Below are 17,313 nucleotides of genomic sequence, written 5' to 3' on the forward strand. Positions count from 1 at the left end.
CTCATTTGTTTTGGTCCAAATACCCAGATATGTAGGTGGATGCAGTCTACCAAGAAATGTCATTAAAGTTCATATCTGCTGATTCCACATGAGACATCTTACCATTTGCCACTCCCAATATAGTGTGAGGTACTTTTCCTACCTGAAAATAAATTGCCTCCACTCAAAAAACTATATTGAGCACAAACAACCTAAAAGGTACTCTACTGGGTACTGTGGAGGATGTAAAGATGAATAAGTCAGTTCTTGCCCTTGATAAGAACTTTACAGGCCCACATTCATAGATATAGATTTTAGATTACATACTTCTCCAAAACAGAGGCTATGGTGATTATTTCTCTATCCTTAGGTCTTAGTGATATAGTTTGGCTACATGAATGAATAAATAGAATAATGGGGGTATTCTAATAAAGGTGTTTCCTGTTATAGGATGTCAACCACAAGAAATCATTTCTAGTCTCTTCGCAGTCTGATCCAAATTGCTTAAGAATAATAAAAGGATTGAAGAGGGAGAGAAGCAGGATCTATCATAGAAACAGGTTAGAGAACAAGGTGGGCAAATGAAAATCAAGGAGGAAGAAACTGGGAGAAAGGAAACAGGAATAGGACTGTCTAGAAGAAATCAGTGAAAACAAAATCTTCTGCAGAAGATTTAGGAAGAATTTAGTTGATTCTAAATAATTAGAATAAAATAGACAGCCTTTGTGGGGAGAAAAGAGAATTTGGTGGAAATTGAATTAAAGATCAGAAGGGGGGGAAAAATTGTTTACTCTGGCTTCCAGCAAGTGTCAAGCCACTTTGGCCAAAGCACGCAACCTTAAGTGATGTTCCAAAGAATTGTTAGGCATGTTATTTGGACAAGAAAGGATGAGAACATCACCTGCTAGAGGTCCTCTGTCCACCTGCTGCCTTCATTACTCAGGGCAGCAGTTCTCAAATTCCTCTATCTTGGAAACTTTTTTACACTCGCACATTATCAGGGCCCCAAAGCGCTTTCACTTATGTGAATGATATCTAATGGTACTTCTGTTACATTTAAAACTGAGAAATTTTCAAAGCATTGTTTCAAATCAAGACAACAATGTGTACTTACTTTTTGTTGTGTTCAAGATTTCAAGATAACTATTTATTTGAGAATAATGAGGTGATATGTATCCTGACAGGTATGATCAAAAATAGCTATATGAGTTCAGAAATACTGAAAAGAAACTTTTTATTGATCTCTACAGATCTCTATAAAATATACATATTGATATTTAAATCTACCGTAAAAAATACTAAAAACACAAAAATACACATGTAGGCATTCTATTAGTTAGCAGAGTGATGACATCATTACATGTCAAATGTCCTCTGGAAATTTCCAATACACACTCATGAGACACTGAAAATGGAAAAGGCAAATCATGTCTTATTATCTTAATGAAAATAGTTTAAACCTCAGAGATCCTTTCAAAAGATCTTGGAGACGTCCCAGATCTGACGGACCACAATTTGAGAGCCAATATAATCGATTAATTTTAACGTCACTTTCCATTTCATATTACTAATAAAGTGTATTTTCTCTGATGCATATTTTATTCTCGTTTCCGGATCTCCCTTTGAGCACCGTTGACCCAAGGTAACCTAACCACAAGACCCCTAGCCTGGTGTAACCCAAAGTGAAAAGCCCCCGACGCGCCGCGGGCGCTCCACTGAGCCCTGAAAACGCTCCCCAGAATTCGCAGAAAACGCCGAGTCTAGAAACGAATCCAAACCAGCCACCCGCGCGCCGAGGAGGGGCCAGAACTGGAGGCAGGCGGCGGGGCTCGCCCAGGGGTCAGGGCAGAAGGTTCGGCGGCTGGGAGAGCCAAGCGCGAGCTCGCTGGAGACGCCTGCAACTGCCCGCCCGCCGCAGGTAGGCCCGCCCCCGGGAGGAGGAGCGCCGCCAGGTGTTCTCCAGGTAGCCGCCGCTTCCCTTTCCCACTAACCTGTTGTTCCGCGGCCGCCCGGGATCAAGGCAGGCGCTCGCATCGCGCGCGACCCTCGGCTGACCAGGGCGTCCCTCCGCGGACCCCAGGCGCTTCCTCGGCCCGAGCGCGGGGCCACCCCAGCCCTGCGGGGAGCGAGGCCCGGAGCGTCGCGGAGATTTGGGGAGCGCCGAGACCGAGGGTCTGGCGGCCGCAGACACTACCCTACGACAGGGCTTCGGTCCCGGAGCTGCGGGAACATGCGCCCAGAACGGCAGGTGCGCGGCCCCGCTGCTTGGCTCCAGTGGGGAATGGTGCAGGTCCGATTCGAACGCGAGGCAGGGGTCGCCCGCGGCGACAGGTGCCCACTCGGCCGTAGGCAGAGTCCTGGGGCGCGGCATTTGTCCCCAGGCGTTCTCAGGGCCGCTTTCTGGGCGCGGATCAGACTCGGGCGACCGAAACCGCGTGCGGAGCACAGTTGCCCGGAGGCTTTGAGCACAACAGGTCGGTGAGGAAGTTCCAAAGTGTTGAGCTAGGGATCTTTTTTTGTAACGTGTTTTTCTGTTTTTGTTTGTTTGTTTGTTTGTTTTAGTTTGTTTGACCGTTGCCGGACTATGTTCACACTCCTGGTTCTCTTCAGCCAGTTGCCCATAGCTACCTTCGCGTTTCCTCATTGCACAAGAAGTCCAGAGGAGTCTAGCCATGCGGGGCAAGAAGGTAAGCGTGATTTGTTTCCAAGAAAACCCTCTTGGAAACTCGAGCCACATATTACAGATCTCAAAAGAGAAAGTATAGTATTTGAAATGACATGTCCCCATCAATCATAGAAGCGCTAAAATATTCTTTAATTTGTGATTTATTTGGTTAATTCTGTGGTTTGTTAAGTACAATTAATACAAATTGATTTCTGTGGGTTATTTTGTTTAAATGTGTATATTTAAGACTTGGTTTGTGGTTAACAGAATGGAGAACCTAGTTCAACTCCTGAAAATCAGTGAGTGCCTTTTTTTTAGATGCGGATATGTGGTAATTATAATGAGCATAATTACTTCTTCTTCCTGGAAAGATGGTCAGAGAGTCCAAGATCTAGTCTGGACTTGTTATAAGACCCTGGCCAAGTTACCTAACACCTTTCGCTTTGAATTTCTTCATCTGTAAAATGATGGAGGTGAGGAGTGGAATGATCTCTGAGATTCTTTTTTACTTTTAAATGTCTGGATGTAGTCAGATAGTTGTGAGAAGATTAGGTTTGGGGCTTGCTGACCTAGAATTCCACACCTTGTGGGTTCCAGGTCATGAAGAGACTGATTCCTGCCCACGTTTTAAAAGCCTAATCTAGAAAAACCAGAAAAAAAAACAAAAATGGCTTTGGCTCTCAGCATCCTTCACCCAGCTTTGTCATTGTGCTTCCTACCCAGGGCCAGTACTTTGGATCTACTTCCCCACACATTTCTGTCCCTTATTCCTGTTATCAGATCTGACTCTCAGCTCATTTGCGTTTGGGAAGGATCTGTTACACTAGTACTCCTGGGTGACTTATTAATGATTAACACAGCTTAGTGTGTTAAACCTTCTAGGAGTGTGTTGTGGGTATGTGTGTGTATTTTAAGATACGTCAATAATCTTAATCCAGAGGAATCAAACCCAATGGCAGAATTCTAGGCAATTTGATAGGCTAGCTAGTAGGAAAGGGAGAACTTTTAGAAGTAGATTTTTCTTGGTACCTCCCAAGTTGCACCGTATAGGTAAGTCCACTCTCATATAAAGTTGATGGTCAATTCTCAGTGGGACCAGATGCTGATCCCCAGAATACTTGTGAATGTATTCATTTATTCACACGATATGCACATAAAAGATACTCTCAAGAACATCACTAACTCTGGAAGGAATTTATTTGGAAATCATACTTGAGTGCAAAAGGCTAGTGATATCTGTGGGAAATGTAAACAAGGAACCTATATATTTAAAAAGCCGACTCATTCAGTTGGTAACCACTTTGTTAACACATGCTCTGTGCCAGGCCCTATGCTAGATACTGGAGATGTAGAAATGAAAGGCTGTAATCTCTGCCCTGAAGGGCTTCTTCATTGGTTGGGGAGGCAGGGTTGTACACATAATCTCCATGAACTCTATGACAGAGGTAGGAACTGAGCTCGAGAGCAGAGGAAAGAGTGAGGAGCAGTAACTGTCTCAGGAGAGTTGTATCACACAGAAGCCAATGCTCTCCATCTGCATATGAGATACAATGGAAATATGAGAAGTAACTAGGAAGATAAGGGACCTTCAGCTAAATTCTGATGGAGCCCACGGGTGGAGCTGAAATCACTTAAAAGGAATTTCTTTAAAAAACGTGGGGAGACAGGGGAGAGGAAGAGAATGCAATATTTGGGTTGGTGGGTTTGAAACGGTGAAATGCACAGAAAAATAGAGATGGGAAGAGAATCTGAGTAGCCAGATACAAAAGCACAAAGGCCAGAGGGAAAACAGGAACTGTCGTGGGCTGTCAGGATGCTCCAGAGGCAAGGAAGTTTGCTTCTTTCAATTATAAGCAATTTCAGGGTTGCTTGGAATCCAAACAAACAAACAAAAAAATGTATTTCTCTTAAGATCATAAGGTAGGCAGAGAAAAGTTTGGTAAGGCACAGAAAGTCTAACCATTTAGAACTTCCAAATGGAAGTTCCAACCATTTACTGAATTGGAACTTTCACTCTCAAGAAAATGACAAACAACAGCCTGTGGAAGGCATGTTTAATGTAGGGGTGAGGATTTTTACTGGTATAAATACACTTCACGAACAATAAAAATGCTCATGACTCTTTTATATTCCTTTCAAGTTGAAAGTGACTTTATTGAGTGCCATTTGGAGGTTGGGGTATTTTTAGAACTCAGATAACCTACTTGAACAGAAGACCAACAATGAAGAAATTTGGCACTGATTTTTTTTTTTTTAGCCAATAAAATGTAAAGATCTGGGCAAATCTGAGAAGTAGTAATACAAAGGCAGATTTCTAATTCTCCTTTCTGATATTATATCTCATGTGGTAAGTACAGCTAAATTAGGTAGGCTATGAGTTACTTATCACGGGAGTAGTATTTCAAACCTATGCCAAGCTGAGTAACACCGGACTATACCTATTAATTGCTTCAACTGATAGAATTTAGGTGCAAGAGTCCCTTCCCACTATAGGAAAGTTGAGTTCATTCATCCACATAGTGATTTTTTGAGCGCCTCTTATTATCAGACACCAACATCTCTGCTTTAATGGAACATTCCTTCTAATAAGGGGAATAGAGTGGTAACAAATAAGTAAGTAAAACATATAGAACACCTGATGATGAGGAGGAGTGCTATGGAGAAAAACAAAGTACAATAGGGGACGGGGAGTGCCAGAGACGACAGGCATGGATCAGGGTTCAAGGTAACATTGAAAAAAAGTCCTCAAGGAGGTGAGAGAGCAAACTGAAAGAAAGCTCTATTCATAGGAAATGGCGAGTAGAAAGGCAGGAGAGAACCAAGAGCATTGGAAGCCAGTGTGGCTACAACAGAATGTTAAAAAGTCTATAGAGGAAGAAGGAGACCCCTTAGAAGGCCATTGCAAGATCCCAAGGAGAGGATGGAGACTTGGAAAAATGTTCATTCTGCCACAATTTGGAGAAAGCATAAAATCTTCAAGAAGACAAGGGAAAAGAAAGAACAGAAATATTTTATCACACCGGTCTGCCTCTTAGAATATTTCTCAAAACAACTCTCAACAATGACCCCACTTTAGCTTCCCTCTTGGTTCAAATAGCCCATATATGTTATTTATAATATTTAAATGAATATGCTAGAATAGTGCTGGCCAATAAAAATAGAATGTGAACCACATATAATTTAAAATTTTCTAATAGCCACATTTGAAAAGGAAAAAAAAAATAGGTGGAAGTAATTTTAATAATTATTTAATTTAACCCAATATACCTAAAATATCATTTCCAAATATAAGGCAATATAAAACATAGAGATATTTCACATTTATTAAATGAAGTTTTTGAAATCCTGTGTTTATTTTACACTTACAGCATATCTCAATTCACACTAGCCACATTTTTTCCCCTTTTTCCGCCTCCCTCCCCCCCCAACACACTCCGGTTCTATCTGTTGTTTCTCAGTCTAGTTGTGTAGGACACAGCTCCCTGGCCTGTGCTGGTATTATGAGCCTTGTGCCTTTTTCCTGCCTACCTTAGGATCTTAGAAAAAATCCAGTGTTAGCTGTAGGGGTCGCAGCTCACTGGCCCATGTGGGAATCGAACTGATGACCTGGGTGTTAGGAAACCCGTGCTCCAACCGCCTAAGCCACCAGGCCAGCCCAACACTAGCCACATTTCAAGTGCTCAGTAGCCATATGTGGCTCATGGCTACTATATTGGACAAAACAGGTCTGTAAGTTTCAGACCTGTTTGGAAAGATGATTGATTGATTAGTAGAAAAAATATCTTGGACAAGATGTGACTGTCTTCAAGGGGCTAAGAATAAATGGCCAACCTGAGGTTATTCACAAATTAGTTTTAGTTTTCAAACAGGCCACGCGCTCTCTTGTCCATCTTGAGCAGCCTTTCAATTGCCCACTTTACTATATACTTCCCTTAGTAATGTTTAGCGGTGAGAAGTATTAACACTTTTAAATTCTCTCAAGCATTTAATGCAGTTCTCAGAGAGTTTCTGAGTTCCAGTCTCAGTAATGTGATCTGGAGCAAGACCACTTCAGCTTGTGTGATACCAGAATGAGTTTAAAGTTTGTGGGTTTTGAAAATACTGCCACTGGTCTGCCTCTTAAAGTATGAAAGGATATTTAGAATGGTGGGATATTTTGGTTTTGTGTTAACCTGCGCTTAATTCTATCTTGTTTACCATTTACTTTCCCCGCAAATACAGAGTCTTATAAAGCATTGTAAACATGTATTTTGGTGTTGGGTGGAAGGAGCTACTCCTTTGGGAGGGACTGAATGTCTTTTACTTGATCTTATAATTAACTTATAATTTTATTAACTTACAAGTTTCAAATTTTATGTTTTAGTATAAACTTGATATAACAATATTAATATAAACGTATTAATTTATAATTGTAAAACATAAAGAGATCTTAGTGATTATTTAGTTCATTTTACAAATGTGGAAATGGTAACCCTGAAGTATAAGTGACTTATCCCAGGATACATAGCTGATAACTAAGCCAAATCAAAACCAAGAATCTCTGTCTTCTAACTCTTAGTCCAATACTCTGTCCATTACACCAGACTAATTTATATCAGTCAAGATAATAGGGAACCAACCCTTTAGAAATAGTCTGGACTGCTATTTATAATTTTATGAAGGGAAAAATAATATTTAAATAATTTTCATTTATGCTAATAATTTTGGACATAATCAACTCAAGTATTTCCTGCAATTATGCTAATATTTGTATTTCATATTTAGCAGAAATTATTTTTACTGATGATATTTCTTTTTGTCAGATTTTAAAACCATACAAGAAAGTTTGGTATAATTTAACCACATCAAGAGAACTATTCACTTTTTTCCACAGGAATTTTCTTCCTTATTTTTATCAGAGCTTGAAATCTTTCTGTTTCTTTATTAGTCTTTACATCAAAAGAAGAAGCAAACTCTTTCATACATAGACACCTTCTATATAATAGATTTGATTTGGAGCTTTTCACTCCTGGTGACCTAGAAAGAGAGTGCAACGAAGAACTTTGTAATTATGAAGAAGTCAGAGAGATTTTTGTGGATGAAGATAAAACGGTAATTTGGTTGATAATGTTAACTGGCTGAAAATTTATTAAATCATACTTAAGAAAATGGCGGGGTTGGCCTGGTGGCTCAGTTGGTTGGAGCCCAGTGCTCCTTTCCCCGAGGTCACTGGTTCAATTCCCACATGGGCCAGTGAGCTGTGCTCTCTACAGCTAAGATTGTGAACAACAGCTCTCCCTCGAGCTGGGCAGCTGTGGGCTGCCAAGTGCTGCTATGTGCTGCCATGAGTGGCCGGTAGCCAGTGTGAGTGGCCCGCTGTGAGCGGCCCAAGGCTCATAATACCAGCATGGGCCAGGGAGCTGAGTCCTACACAACTAGACTGAGAAACAATGGAGTTGGGGGGGGGGGGGGCGGCCAGGGGCGGGAAATGGCACTTTCAGTCATTAGAGATTTGATGCTTTAAATAAAACCAGGATTGTATACCTGTTATCTTTCTACTTCCTTAAAATGCTAATTAACCTTAAATTTAGACTTGGCATTATACTTAATTAAATGGGCTTACAGTAATTAGCAAATTATCAATTATGCTGTGATTTTTTTGTGTTTAATGTCTATTATAATTCAAAACCAATCATGAATCTGAGTGAAGTAAACTTCAGGATGTAATTTGAGTTAGTTCTCTGACTCAGGCTTCAATCATTCAAGATGCAGAGCAATTTTTCCTATCAGTGACTTAACCTTTTTCAGTTACTGTATTTATATTTCAAGTATTGACAATCTACTATATGCCAAGTGCTCTGCTAGAGACTGAAGATACAAAATATACAAAATATATAGTCCCTGCATTCAGGACTATAAACATTAATGGTTGGTATATCTGTAATTTAAGGGAGAAACTTTTAGAAATTCTCCCTTAAAATATCTTTAAATCCCATCTGTTAATTTTGAAAAGGTACAAAACAGACAGACAGCACTGTCCTTGTTATAATCTGGCATATTCTTGATGAATGTTAAGTGACCCAGATTCTTTTCTTTTGTAGATTAAATAACCCCATCTCCTTTTTCCTTCCTCAAAAGTTCCATTTTACTCTTTGGTCAACAGGAACCTCTCTAGATATCCTTCAAATGCAGGTGTTAATAGACCTTAGTTTTGTTTTGTTTTTCTAAAACTATACCCAGCCTCCCTGCTAATATGTGCCGCGTCTATTAGAGAAGGAAAACAAAGTCTACACTTTGCAATTATGCCTGTTGGGATTTTATTGTTTTTCACAAATTCATTTTCTAATTTTATCATGGTTCCTTAAAATCTGCTTCCATTCTCTCAGATAACAATGAACTGAAACCATCTCAGAGATTTCTTTCCAAGTCAGTAAATACCTTTCAATAAAGTCTCCTAGCAAACTGAGAGCCCACTTAGCACAGAAAAATTCAGACTCCTTTTCAAATATGGTAATAAGTCCACTGCCTCAGCTTCCAACTTTGGTACTTTCATTGATGCGCTAATATGATAGTTTTCCCTGATGCATGAGTGGGAGCTCTGGGCGGGTGCAGGGAGACCAGCCAGGTACAGTGGTAGAGATCTGGCACTGGCAATAATCCCCTCACCAGTTCTGGCTGTTGGGAGAAACAGTAGTGCATATTCGTGCTTTAATTAGAGTGAGTCACAACCTTTTGCTTGAATGAACTGGTATCCTCCCTGTGGCACATGCCAAGAAGTTACCACCCCTAGTCTAGGTCATTGGAACCAAATGAAATGATAATAAAGAAATTAAATAAACTCGGAAATTTTACCTTTCTCTTAGGTGGCATTTTGGCAGCAGTATTCGATTAAAGGACCAGCCACAAAATCAGGTAAGACAAGAATTGATCAAATGTAATGTTTTTCCCACACCCTCTGTTTTATAATACACTTCAGTTCCATGGAGTTTGGTTGTTGCTCAACATACATACTTGTAAATCCAAGGAAGATTTCTCAATAATACACTAGGCTGTCTAAGACAGAGAAGGCCACATTCATCTGTTTACACACTGAAAATCAAGTTCGGTGAGATACAAGGGAAATGAGATAATAGGCTTAACGCTGTTCTAAAGAACTCAGCTAAGTCAACATTTGCACAGAATAAAAGTTGGACTCCATTGGTTTCAAGTAGTAAACTATTTTAATTTTTTTGCCTTTTTTACCATTACAAGTGAATGCAATACTTATGCTACTAGGCAAGTTAAGATTGTTAGCCAGAATCAAGTAACTGCTAGAGAGGGAAGATCCTCTTTTATCTGGATCAATCATCTCTAGCTGCCAGGGGGGTTTTTTGCCAGCTATTCTTTCATTCCACTTAGGTAGGGCCCCACATAGCTACACAGGATGCTCAATATGTTTATCTTAGTAGTTAATATCACAGTGTGTCTAGCTGAACAAAGATTATGTTTATCCCACTTAGTCTTGAATATTATCCATTTAATATGACCTATTTAAAATAAATGAAACCATAACTAGGGTTTCTAGGAAGCGTCATTTAAAAATTCTCCAGTTCCTGTCTCTAGCACAAAGACTTTTTAAAGAAATTAGTATTAGTTATTAGATGCCTAATAGTATGCTTAGACCCAGGGTTAAATTTATTGGAATCATAGGTGGTACTTTTAGGCTGTGATACTTAAGTTATTTTAATGATTTTTCTTAAGGTGGTAACAGAGAGAAAATTCATGTTATGGGCCTTCTGACTGGACTAATTGCTGCTGGAGTATTTTTGGTTATTTTTGGATTACTTGGTTACTATCTTTGGATCACTAAGTGTAACAGGCAACAGCATCCAGGGTAAGTACCAAGTGAAAATATTTAATTCACTGTTATACATTCTGTAGTGTTATTTTTACATGGATCAAAAAATGGCTGCCTATTTTTTTAAATAAACTTTTTATTTTGGAATAATTTTAGATATACAGGAAAGTTGCAAAGATAACACAGAAAGTTCCCATATATCTTTCATTCAGTTTTCCTCATTGTTAACATCTTATGTTATCATAGTACATTTTTAAAACTAACACACCGACATTGGTACTTTACTATTAACTGATCGCCAGACCTTATTTAGATTTCATCAGTTTTTCTATTGTCCTCTTTCTTCTTTGGGATCCAATCAGGATACCACATTGCATTTAGTTATCATGTCTCCCCAGTCTCCTCTGGTCTATGACAGTTACTTCATTGCCTAATTAACACTTACATAAAAACGTAAAATGATGTTTCTTAGATCCTTTAAAACCGTATAAGAAGATTCACAAATGTCAGCTTGCTTTTCCAATGCTTCCTTCTTAAACAGGAGGCAGATACCAGTGTCCCCACATTATTTCTAGAAGCAAGAAGTCCCATAGTTTATTTTACTCTGAGTCACAGTGTTTCCTGATCTAGCCATGTGGCTACCCAAATAGAAACAGTGTAACTAGCTCTTGAATTCAACTATTTTTATTGACACTTTAAATAAAAATTAATGAAATAAAATGGTTACTACTTGAGGATAATAGTACATTAATATAGCTTCATAAAGATTCCTACAGGCCATAATTGTTTGCCCAATAGAACCTCAACATACTCATTAGAATAAAAAGTTATTATCTTCTATATTATCTTCTCAGTAAGAACAGATGAGTAAGTGTAGAATAACCTTATTCAAAAAAAAAAGCACCAGGTGCTAAACAGGCTATTGAAAATTGATGCTTAGAGACCCCTATTCACAATTCCAAATTCTGTGAACAAGGGCCTGATAGTAACCAGGTGATGAAAAGGCTCTGGAAATAGTGGTAGTGGTTTGTATATAATTAATGCCCCTGAATTGTATACTTAAAAATGGTTAAAATGTCAAGTTTTATGTTATATATATTTTACCACAATACAATTTTTTTCTTTATTGTTAAGGTAAGAAGTTAGATGTAGAATTAGGATTTATCTGTTGGAGGATAAAAGCTCAAGCCATGAGAGTTGTCAAGTTTTGAGTGTGACAAAAGGACAGAAGGTGAAGGACGGAGCCTTTCAGGATGCCCACCAGAAGGGTGCAGAAAGGAGGACATGCCAGCAAAGAGGGCAAAGGACAGAGGCAACAGAAGTTGTAATTCTATCCCCAGGCTGGAGTTCCTGAAGAGCTCCCTTAGCATTTATGTGACCTATGGGCATGGAGTTTGTCAGACTTCTATCAATCCTGTAAAAATTTGAGAAGTAATAGCAAGTAAGGAAGAATTTGTTTAATTTTTCTTAAGCCACTATCTTTTTTTTGGGGGGGTGGATATTGGGGAACAGTGTGTTTTTCCAGGACCCGTCAGCTCCAAGTCAAGTCGTTTTTTTCAATCTACCCAGTTTCCCCAAAAATAAGACCTAACTGTACAATCAGCTTTAATGCGTCTTTTGGAGCAAAAAATAATATAAGGCCCAGTCTTATTTTACGATACTATAAGACTGGGTCTAATATAATATAGTATAGTATAATATAATAATATAATATAATATAATATAATATAATATAATATGTAATATAATACCGGGTCTTATATTAAATTTTGCTCCAAAAGACGCATTAGAGCTGATTGTCCGGCTAGGTCTTATTTTCAGGGAAACATGGTAGTTGTGGAGGGCGCAGCTCACTGGCCCATGTGGGAATCGAACTGGTGACATTGGTGTTATGCACTCTAACCAACTGAGCCCACTGGCTGCCCCTTAAGCCACTATCTTTTAAGCCGAAATACTTCTATTAATTACTCCTTATTTAATAGACAGGAAATGAGCAAAGTCTTTCCATTTTCTAGGAGTTTTGACTAAAATTTTATTCAATGTGGCTTTCTCCACAAACTGGGGAAATCCTGGAAACTCACAGGTTAATAAAGAAATAGGCAACATTTGTCTTTGGACATTCTTCCTGCCTTTTAGCTTTCCTTCTATTTTACCCCATTCATCCTGGTTTTCCAAAAAAAGTTCACGTATGCCCTCATGTTTAATAATTGCACTCAATGTCTGTGACAGTATAACCATTATTCAGTGTCCTCATGCTTGACATTTTCTTCTCTCTTCTCCCCTCTTTTTCTTCATTTTTTTGCTTTTCTATACCACTACATCTTCTTACCTTATGCCTTTTGTTCTGTGAAACCTTTTAGCTTCTTCCCTGCATGAGGTTAGAAGCAGAATTCAAAGACAGAAGGGGCAAAGTTTTCTTAGTATGCATGTTTACCGTGTGTTAAAATTAAAAATTAAAAAACTCTGGATATCTCTTACTTTGAAAGTCAGATTAGTTATACTTCATGTTGGTACAGGATAATGCCGTGCAGTTCACAGATCATTTTTACATCTGTTGTTTCCCTCGGATCCTCACAGCAACCCTTTGAGTTTTAGGGGACATTTCACACTAGGTTCACCAAACATTCTCCTATGTTGGGATTAACATTCAAATTCTTACTAACATACTTTTCATCTATTGTCCCAAGAAATTCTTCCAGCTGAGTTATTTCTTCTCTTTCTATATTTTGTAAGTCTGAGAGTGGGGGGAGGGTGAGGAAATATTTGAGAAAGAAAAAGTGAAAAATAAGATCATTGCCAGAAAAGTTTGTCTCATTCCACTGTAAAAAAACCTGCCAAGAAATGAGAAACAAGTTCTTTTCATTTTTTAGTTTCTATATTTTATGGAGTAAAATAGGCATAATACGATGTTGTCTGTTTATTTGAGATGTTAATTGGTGTGTACTTTCTGATTTCAATCATTTAAAATGTAGATAAGAAATGCTGTTAGGTATTTAATGACTTTGATGCAGTTTTATATTGTTTCTGTAAATTAAATTTCAAAAGTCAACATGCAAAAATTTATTTGTTCAAATAAAACATCTTTCTCTCTCGTTCCCTATAAACACATATAACTTCTGTCACAAGCTAATGAACGTGGCAAGTGACTCGCCTACCATGAAAACATTCCAGATTCCTGACAGAGAAGGAATTGTGTTGAGCCCTCTAAGTAAACTTGTAATGCTCTCAATCACCTCTAAACTGTTGAAGGGCTGATTATCCAGTTCCTAGATTTACACAGATCTTTTTCTTCTCTCTCTGCAATTTCCCCGTCTCCTTCCCTCCAACTTCATATCTCATTACTTACAGAGGCAAAGGTGTTTTAAGATGCAAATTGACTGACTTTGGAAAAGTTTATAGAATTTTGTATCTGCTAAACTTTCTCTTGTTGGGAAGAATATTATAAATATTGACTAGAAGTTGGGGATTACCTATGAGTTTTAATTATCTTCTTAGCCCTAAATATAGAAATTTAATTTATGCATAGATACTTCATTGACAGCCAGCTTCACAGTCTAAACAGATCAATTTACTAATGTGTAAATTGTCATTTTGTAATTTGCAAGTGAGAAGGGAAAATGTAGGTTCAAAACACTAGACCCATGCTGCATTTCTATTTTCAATGGCTGGTGTAGCGATAAAGGTTTGTGAAAATGGTGGGACTTGAATGAGGCCATATTAAAACAATTTTTTTAATGTTGGGCTTAGATCAATAGATTTGGGGAAACACATCATGTGAGAAAGGAAACAATACCAGTGAAAGCCCAGAGACAGGACAGAGAATTCATTGCACATATTGAGGAGTGTTACAAAAGAGGCCACCTTGGCAAGAGCAGAGAGCTATACAAAATAAGGCAATGCCAGAATGAAGGAGGTTTTGAAAGGGAGGCACAGGAGTTAGAACTCGATTTCATGGTAAGAAGGCTGCAGGTTAGACTTCCGTGGAGAAGAGTGATGTGACTGTTTAGGAAGGATCTATGTACAGGCAGAGGGGACAGGGGAGAGAGCCAGGCATCAGCTGTTGTGATGATCTCTGTGGTATCAGTTTCCTTGGCCTGGAGTTGACCTGCCTTTCAACAAAGCCTGGATGGTTTCACACCATACTTTGAGAAAGCTTTCATCCAGGAGCAGGAGAAAAAAGTGAATTAGCTTGTTTTGAGTCCTAAATATAGTGTTCTGGACACTGCTTCACATACAACATCTTTCTCAAGCTACACAAAACCACTCTGTTGAGGTAGCTTTTATTATCCCCACTTTATAGAGGAAGAAATTGAGTTAGATCACAGAGCTATGAAAGGACAGGATCTGGTTTGAAGTCAGGACCCATATCTGACTTCAAAACTCCTGATCGTTCCACTATACCAAGACTGTTTCCGTTGTTATAAAATTATTGCTGTATTAATAAATTGGGCTCAACTTTTAGAAAAACAGTCAGTTGGATTTTTTAATATTGCCATCTTAACCTAAAAATGCTGCCTTTTCGAAACCTAAATGCTATCTCTTTGTTTAGTTCTTCAGCCACCTACCTGAGAAGGGGCAGGCACACTCCCTCCATCCTTTTCAGAAGACCTGAGGAGTCTGTCTTGTTTCCATCACCACCTTCATTGGAGGACACAGGATTACCTTCTTATGAACAGGCAGTGACACTGACCAGAAAACACAGTGTTTCGCCACCACCACCATACCCTGGGCCAGCAAAAGGGTTTCGGGTGTTTAAAAAGTCCATGTCGCTCCCATCTCATTAAGCCCACCTTGACATCTTGATGGTACAGGAGACTCATGTTATTTGAATGGTCGTTTTCCCCGAACCAAAATAACATATCAATTCAGCTCTTTATGACAAACTGCAAGAAGTAAAGGAGGATTAAACATGAGTGCTACACAGCAAAAGTTTTGTGGGTATCTTGGACCTGAACTTTTCATCATTGTCAGCTTGAAAAGAAACTTTGACTCCATATCTTGCAATTCAGAAGACAGCACTTTTTTGTTTATTTTAATGGTTCAAAAAAATCTGTGATATGCACGTCATAGCCAGAACTTGTGAACTATTTGTATTCTTTATGCAGATAAAGGTTGTAGATTTCTTGTGTTGAATATATAAAAAGTAAGAATTTCTAATCATTCGATTATCCCAAGTCATAATATTAGACCCACTCTTCATTAGGATTTCTTTTCAGTTGGAAATACTTCACAGAATTTGACATTTCAGAATAAATTGATGGCCTTGATATAATTGCTTTGTTTTATATTTTAAATTATTGCATAGCATTCACCGTATTTTGCAGGTTTCCATTGGTAACTCTTGCTATCAGTTGTGTTTCATTATGAGGAGTGGGATCAATGCTTTCCTCTCTTAAAAAAAAACAACACAAAAAAACACTTGCAAAAAAAAAAAAAACCACTTGCTAGGGAGTTTGTTCTTCAGAGGGTTACAATGGCAGGGATTTATTTACTAACAAATAAATAAATAGGCCACAAATCTAGGAGTGACTAGAACTTGACATAATTGCCCATGTTTCTGACGAATAGACATACCATACCCATTTTCATTGTTAAATTATCTATCTATAACAATATATAATTATTTATCTTGAAAATTTGTTGAATTTTCTAAATAGCAGCTTGAGAACCTAGAAAAAAGTAATTTACTTTTCTGCTATTAAAATAATATTGATTAAAGAGGATTAAAATAAGTACAAAGTGCAAGATGCAAAGTTACTTCAGAAAAAGTGCTTCTGTAAAGCCAAGTATGACAAATAGTAAAATTTTTATATGTAGGTGGCTTTTAAAAGACTGCTTTTCCTAATTATATGTAAATGCTGCTAAATGAGTTCTTTGGGACAAAGAATATCACTATGGTCACCTTCGAAGTACTCCCCTTGGGAAGCTATGCACCGATGCACCAAATGAGTTCTTTCGGACAAGGCAACCCTTTGTATCTCTTAATGTCTCACACAAAACACTGTAGGTAATTATTTTAACTTACACTTTGTCTCTTCTTCTAATCATATATATAACCAGTGTCTCCTTAAGAACGTAGTAGAGTATGAGCTATAAACCTCTGGAGTGGGTGTGTGTGCACAAATTTATGTGGGTGGGTGTGTATGTATGTGTGAATTTGTTTCTTCCTTACAGGAGCTCAAGAAATATACTCGTGGGTGGCCAGTTAGCTCGGTTAAAGCGTGGTGCTAATAACACCAAGGTGGCAGATTCGATCCCTGCATGGGCCACTGGGGGCTGTGCCCTCCTTAAAAAGAAAAAAACAACAACATATATGTGTGTGTGTGTGTGTGTGTGTGTGTATTCCTGAGAAATACCATGTTTCGCCGAAAATAAGACCTAGCTGGACAATCAGCTGTAATGCGTCTGTTGGAGCAAAAATTAATCTAAGATCCGGTCTTATATTATCTAAAATCCAGTCTTATAGTAAAATAAGACCAGGTCTTAGATTAATTTTTGCTCCAACAGACGCATTACAGCTGATTGTCCGGCTAGGTCTTATTTTCGGGGAAATGGTAAAATAGAAAGTTCTGTTCTTTATGTTTTTATTAGATATTGCATTTTCCTATTATTTAAGATCATTTATAAAATTGTATTTTATTTTATTGTTTTTATAGAGGTGAGACTAAAACCCACACACATTTGATCATTCCTTCCAAATTAAATGTTTAGAAAGCATAAGTTGTATTATAGTGTGAATATATGTGTCTCTCCTTTACGACCGACCGCATGATCTTAAGGCAGGTAAAAGCAAGACCTTAACCACTACAGACTGACTACTAAAGACATTTTAGATTCTTGTGTCTCTTCTGTT

At 38.3% G+C, this 17,313-nt stretch overlaps 2 protein-coding genes across 4 annotated transcripts in view; one reads left to right on the top strand and one right to left on the bottom strand.

Moving 5' to 3' along the window:
- Positions 1–17,313, bottom strand: part of CCDC73 (coiled-coil domain containing 73) — a 253,095-nt gene that overhangs the window by 125,032 nt on the left and 110,750 nt on the right. The window lies entirely within an intron of this gene.
- Positions 1,768–15,732, top strand: PRRG4 (proline rich and Gla domain 4). Of its 3 annotated transcripts, none has more exons than XM_019738519.2 (6): positions 1,768–1,897; positions 2,542–2,666; positions 7,572–7,735; positions 9,487–9,535; positions 10,364–10,496; positions 15,010–15,732. In XM_019738519.2, exons 2-6 carry the CDS (start codon positions 2,564–2,566, stop codon positions 15,242–15,244), a joined length of 684 nt encoding a protein of 227 aa, XP_019594078.2. In that variant the 5' UTR covers positions 1,768–1,897; positions 2,542–2,563; the 3' UTR covers positions 15,245–15,732. The 3 variants fall into 3 exon arrangements, with proteins under 3 accessions (XP_019594078.2, XP_074192284.1, XP_019594077.2); XM_074336183.1 differs by having other exon boundaries at positions 1,837–1,942; positions 15,010–15,389; XM_019738518.2 differs by lacking the exon at positions 1,768–1,897 and adding an exon at positions 2,095–2,227.

Source organism: Rhinolophus sinicus, linkage group LG06, assembly GCF_036562045.2.
Source record: "Rhinolophus sinicus isolate RSC01 linkage group LG06, ASM3656204v1, whole genome shotgun sequence".
Classification (NCBI taxonomy): domain Eukaryota; kingdom Metazoa; phylum Chordata; class Mammalia; order Chiroptera; family Rhinolophidae; genus Rhinolophus; species Rhinolophus sinicus.